The 6,288-nt window shown below is 40.5% G+C and overlaps 2 protein-coding genes across 2 annotated transcripts in view; one reads left to right on the top strand and one right to left on the bottom strand.

The window, feature by feature from the left end:
- RHPN2 (rhophilin Rho GTPase binding protein 2) overlaps positions 1-1,893 on the bottom strand; it is a 36,633-nt gene extending 34,740 nt beyond the window's left edge. Inside the window, exons 1-3 of the mRNA XM_009275272.2 lie at positions 1,769-1,893; positions 1,146-1,153; positions 160-444 (exon numbers count right to left, since the gene is read on the bottom strand). Of these exons, the coding sequence (XP_009273547.1) occupies positions 160-444; positions 1,146-1,153; positions 1,769-1,893 (418 nt within the window). The remainder of the gene's footprint in view (positions 1-159; positions 445-1,145; positions 1,154-1,768) is intronic.
- A 2,886-nt stretch (positions 1,894-4,779) lies between these two features.
- The window catches only part of GPATCH1 (G-patch domain containing 1), an 8,834-nt gene continuing 7,325 nt past the window's right edge, over positions 4,780-6,288 (top strand). Inside the window, exon 1 of the mRNA XM_009275274.1 lies at positions 4,780-4,810. Within this exon, the coding sequence (XP_009273549.1) occupies positions 4,780-4,810 (31 nt within the window). The remainder of the gene's footprint in view (positions 4,811-6,288) is intronic.

Consider the following 6,288-nt stretch of genomic DNA (forward strand, 5'->3'; position numbering starts at 1 on the left):
CCGGCCGCGTGGGGCCGCCGCCAGCTTTCCCCGGGCCCGGTGCCCGCCTCGGGGACATAAGGTTTCCCGCGGGTGGCTGTCCTTCAGCGCGGGGCTCATTCCTCCGAGAGGGCTGCTCCCCAAACCCGCGGGGTGCCCCTCGCAACGGGGAACATTTACCGGGGACAGTTCCCGGGGCCCGCACGGCCACATCGCGCCTCAGCGTGTGCGTGTGGGCCTGCCGGCAGGGCTCGCCCGCCCGATCTCTCTTCTCCGGCCCGCGGGGAGGCCCGAGCTCCCGCACCCTTATCTGGGGGAGGGCAGGAGCCCGGGACGGATCCCAGAGCCCGGGGAGCTGGAGGGGCTCCGGCCTGGCCCCTGATAAGCAACGGTATCTCGGTGAAAGGCAGGGCTGGCCCCGGCTCCGGGAAGCCGCTGTGGGATCAGCCTCAGCGTTGCAAAAATCTGCAGTGTTCGCACGGAAAACCTGTCTTCGAAATATTCCGTTGTGTAACCGGTTTTGCAAATGTTGTTATTGGACACTCGTGTAAGGAAATTGCCGATATTGGTTCCTATTACTAGCCAGGCCTAACCTACAGAGTTATGTGGGCATTTAGCATTTAAAGATGCAATACAGCAAAGTACTTCAATCGATACTACCAAACTTGTCTTCCCTCCCTGCCTTCTTTTCTCTTTTTTCATCTTTCTTAGAAGTATGGTGTAGTTGTGTCGGGAAAAAATCTGCAGAGACGACGTTTCTTTATCAAAGGAAACATATCTTTGGAATTGCATCCTTAACTGAAACTTTCTTTGAAAACGCCGGTGTCTCCAGAGAGTTATGCAGAGCAGTCCAGTTAAACTGTGTGTCTACTGCCTGTTTTTAAGGAAGAAGACTAGAGTCAGCAACTCAGAAATGGGGATCCAAAGATCTGCTGCTGTCTCTCTTGAAGTCAGCTGAATTTTGTTCTTCCCGATTTTATTCACTCTCACCCCAGTACTTTTTCCTTTTTTCCAATAATTCTAAAGATACTGGATGAATGTATCAAATTATATGTTAAATAGGAATAGGTAAAAGTGGGAAAGTAGTTTAACTTGCTCCAGTTTCTATTTAAAGGGTGTAAAAAATGTTTTAAATTATTTTTTGTGCTATTAGAAAATGTACTTACCTGCCAAACTAAAAAAGATTTTAAAATTTAAATCTTGCAAATCAGTGTAAAACTCCAATGCAATCCATATAAATTAGTTTAAGTTAATATAAATGAGAGAGAAATGAGTAATTTGCAGAGTAGGCCATGCTGATACAATCTGGCAATTAAAACAGTATTAATGTGACCATCTTGGGAGTTTGCACTGCTTTCACTGGATTTATTGAAAACTGATCTCATTGAAAGGCTACAGCTATTACTCCAAATGAAGTCCTAAGAGTTTGTAGCCAGGCCAAAGGGTCAGCCAGTTAACAACACTACGTGTGACTATTATCGTGGTTATGTGTAAAACACAAATTTGCAGAAGTTTCTGCACAGTACAATACCAAAGATAACTTCTAACATATCTTGGTGATAAAATGCAGCCTTTCTTCGTTGCTGGTGGATTCTCTGAACAAAACAAAGTCAGCAGTGCTACACACAGCAAATTTCTACTGTGTCAGCAGTGCTACACACAGCAAATTTCTACAGCAAATTCAGGAGAGTCCAAGCTAGCTCTTAGAGGCTTCCTCCCCCATCTTTAGTGTCCTGGGTATATCGCTCAACACTCACAGCTGCCAGGTTAGGCTGTGCCTTCCCCTCACTTGGATAAAGGGTACTTCATCATGACTGCACTAGGACTGATGTCATATTTCTTAAGTAAGTCACTGTAAGTTTTGTCTGCATAGGGTGAATATGCTTTTTTGCAAAAGGCACACGTTGATTGCATGGTCTCAGTAGCTCGGGCTGAGCTGTCTAATGACTGGGTAGGAGTGCTCCCTGACCCTGGAATGTAAATTGCAGCTTAGAACATTCCAAAACCTGATTTACCCTCAAAAAACCATGTCCCTGCTCTTCTCACCAGTTGGTTAAACATCTTGTCTCCAGCAGCTTTTGGTTGCTATTAGAATTCCTAAATAGAGGTGTGCATACCACAGACTTTCTCAGTTTCTCACAATTATATTAATCAGAAGGTTTGGTTTGCTGCATTGTAAAGATTGAGTAATAACAGGCTAGGAATCTGGAACTCATGCACTCAGAAAAAGGGGCGTATAGATGCAGATGTTTGGTTGATATTTAATATTAGAAGAGAGTAAATTCAGTGATCTGGTGCACTGTGTCACTATCTCTGAGAAAGCATCAAATGCTTAAGAATTTGCATCCAAAGAAGATCAGTATGTTGTACCTAAAGTATTGACACTGAAAGCAATTAATCTTATCTCTGCATCAAATCTCTCTCTTTGTTTTACAGAACTCGGTGCTATCTGGCTTTGTGCATCTTCATAGATAAACCAGCCAGGTGATCTGAACAATGACCACGCTGAAAACAGACACAGAATGCAGAGCTTGAGTTGTCCCAAATTTTGTCCCAAATTTTGTCCCACAATAGTAAAGGTAAGAGGGACCAGAATTTGGATAGCCTTACCGCAGACACACACTAGTATATATGATATATATGTATATGTACACATTATGTGCCATATTTCTGTTATGTTTGTATCACGCCACTTGCTCAGCCAATCTTGTCCTTCTCCCCCTCCCCCGTCTTGAAAAAATATGTGAATATATGAAATTCCATCTTTAGTCTTCTCTTTGGCCACTAGGAAATGGTCTAGGTTTGGAAAACTCATTTCCTGCTGGGATGTGTGTTGATGCACTGTTACATACTTAAGATATGAATCTGGTTTGACTCAGTAAGGACAGGTGCTGCTCTCTGGAAAGAGAATGTTTCTTTTTTTGATTTTCACAGACCTTGTGGCTACAGGATGGTAACAGGTGCCTCAAAGACAGCTTTTGTCCCAGAGAGACACAGAGGCTTATCTGCAAAAGCACGTTAGAATGATACTGTATGAAGGCAGAAGTATGCAACAACTCCTGCTGTTTCTCAAGGTAGATTCTTGAATTCTGAACCTGACACGTGGTTACATATTTCTTCTCCTATTGTTGGTGGCTTTGAATATTAAACTTCTGAGAGGAAAGACAAAAAGATTTTGTCAGTAACCCTGACAGCCTACAGCTTTACGGTTGATGAATTCAGCTGTGGCGAGTTAGTCAAGTTAGTATCGTCCTTTATTGCTGAAGATTGCAGTTCTTAATGAGCAAATGTCTGGCTACCGTAGGGAAGTTTTAGGTGAGGAGAGAAGAAAAGGGATCGTAGGTTGATCTTCCCCCCGACTCTTTCCAAATATGTATTTGGGGGAAAAAAAAAAAAGAGTTTGAGAATGGCAAAAATAGGGCATGGGGGCACAGTAGCAATAGTGATGTGAATCTGCTTTGAGGCTGTTACAAGTTTACAAGATGTAGGATATTTTCAAGTTAGAAAAGTTTGAGAGTAAAGAACGGGAAGGCGTTCTCATAAACAAAAGATCTGCATTTTATGACAGATGAATTGAAAAGTGACCAGACAGGAACTGCAAGTAAGAAGTGCCAGTAGGTGGTTTCCTTACCAATAAATTGACTGAATGATAGCAAAATGGTATAAAAATGGTACACAAACTCAATATAAGGGCTTTGGATGGCCATGATATGATTGGCTATAGGTGCAGCATTTCACTGCTACTTCAAGTTAACAGTGTGGGGCGTGTGTTAACTGCAGCTTTATCTTCACTGGAAAAAAAATCCCATTTACTATTGAATAGCTGATATGCTTTGCCTATTCCACCGTGAGATCATACTGGAAACAAGACATTGCAGTTTCACTGGGAATTAAGAACGTAACGCCAAACACGGGCAAAATCATCACCACTTTTTCCAGACAATGCCTTGCCTTTAGCTGAGATCCATAGATAAAAATCTGCGTACTTAAGGCCAATATTCGTTATCTCTTTTTTTGTTGTTGTTAATTGTTTTAAAAAATGAAAATTAGCACTTTGTAGAAGCTAAAACAATGCCTCAGGGTCTGTACTTCATGTGTCTGTTTCGTCAACTGATAGAGTAGCCATGTGCTGGTAGGAGGAATATTCGGGGGAATATTCCCATTGAACGCAAGATAAGGCAGAGGTGAAGTCAAGCTGTCTCTTTTTGCTGTGTTTTGAAAAATAAAAAGGTAGTGTATTTAATATTGTATTTTTATCATTCCTGTACTTATGTTTTCCTTTTTTCTTTAACATGTTTTTAACACCCCTGTAAATGAATCGAATTTTTGCTTCCTTCTTTTATATATCAATTATGCTGCTTTTAGTCTGAAGTTCCACTGACTCATGTAACTTAAAACTAACCAACAAGAAGTTATCTATTTGAGGAACTGGTTTTAAAGAATATAACAAAAGATACAGGAAGACACTTTCATGGTCGACCTTCTTGATGCACTAATTCAAAAACAGATGTTGAAAATGTACTGGAAAACTAAAGCCTGAAGTCCATCTATGGCTTAGGGGCTCAATTTCAGCTTGATATGTACTGGCAAGTATTTGAGCCTTCTTTCAAAAATGTTGATTTTTTTTTCACCAGCCAAATGACTGTAAAAATTTATTTTAAACATAAGCTATCCAGACCTACTAATATTTTGGTTTCATTGCAATTATCAAAAGACGTTAGAATTACTGTCTTGTTTAACAGCTACAAATAGCAATTGTCACCTGGTTTAACAATTGTAAACAGGAGATAAGAGTTTACCATGGAGGCGGAAATACCACTGGGATGCAAAAGTAATTCTAATCTGATAAAAGCCTTAAAGGGAAAAAAACCTTCAATATTTGATTACCCCAAGTCTTTGAACATAACAGACAAGACACTCAAAAGATGTTGTTAACATTGTGCAAAGAAGGTTTATTTAGGCCTGTGTGTTAAATCAAAGTCACATAGAATTGACTATTCAGGAACAATTATTTCCTAAACAAAGAGAAACAGCAACTGTGCTGATAACTCATTTTGCCACTATATGTTCTAGCTAACTGCTTACTAATTAGTAACGATGAGAAAAGATAATGCATGTAGATAAATGTCTGTGGCTTTTATTATATTGTTTTTAAGTGAATTAGAGACCTAAATTAAAGAGTACTCTCTATTTGCATGAAACCGTGTAAATATTTCGTATGGAAACCTGAAAGCACATGAAACTCCGGTAGTTGCACTTTGAAAGAAACCAGTTCTGTGTCTACAAACAAACACAAATACTGGATTAGAAAATATGCCACTGAACTTGCAGAAGTCTTACCTGCTAAGGGCAGGAATCTCTCAAGACTGTGTTGTGATTTATTTTCAAGGATTTCAAGAAACTGGTGATACTTGCTTACAGAAGTTGGGGATTGATAGGATCGATCTTCAGCACAAAATGAAGTGCTTTTTATTTGGATTTGCAGTGGTTTGGGGTTTTTTGTTTCCTTGTTTGTTTTTTAAATTTAGAATATATTATGCTTGTAGTGAATCCGAGTATTACGGTAAAATGTAAGCTTGAGAAATCAAATTAATCAAAATCGACATATGAGTTTCTCAAGGATAATACTGTGGAAAGCCACAAAATTAAAATAAAAATTTTGAACACTTGGGTCTTACCGGTGAATACTTATTGGTTCTTGTGGTCTTTGTATAAAATATATTCTGTAAAAGTTTCTCTCGTGATACAAGACTCCCCAAAGAGGTGTAGAGATACCTGAAAGTGTAAAGGGATAAAGCTCTTTTAGTAAAGGTTTGAATGCAGAGACTTCTGCGCCGATTCCCGTGCACGTTCTTTTTTCATAGCTCGTAAAACAACGTGGTTAACCAAATTTTGCCATGTTATCCGCGACTTGGTCATATTGATTCAGGGTGGAGTTCTCTTCACACCTCGATTCAGATAAAATCTGTTTCACAGAATTTTTGCCGTCCTTTTCCTAGCCCTTAGTCCTGAGGTGTTTCGCGAGTGGGCCTGATCGGGTGCATTAGATGTTTCGAGGTAGTTTACCGAATGGCCATTGATTATTCAGTGTTTGACATTTTCTAGCATTATTAATTTTTAAAGACATCAAACAACATTTCGGACCGTTAATTTGGAGCAGCACGCGGTAGCATTTTCCACATTTCTTCAGAGAGTCCTCCGGGACGAAAGGGCTGGCCGGAGTCACTGAAAATGCCGGGTTTTGTAACCTCTTAAACCGACGCCGGTTGCGCTTGGAGGGACCCTGCGCGGCCAGGGCAGGCTCCGGTC

The sequence above is a fragment of the Aptenodytes forsteri genome, unplaced genomic scaffold (genome assembly GCF_000699145.1).
Source record: "Aptenodytes forsteri isolate BGI_AS27 unplaced genomic scaffold, ASM69914v1 Scaffold945, whole genome shotgun sequence".
Lineage (NCBI taxonomy): Eukaryota > Metazoa > Chordata > Aves > Sphenisciformes > Spheniscidae > Aptenodytes > Aptenodytes forsteri.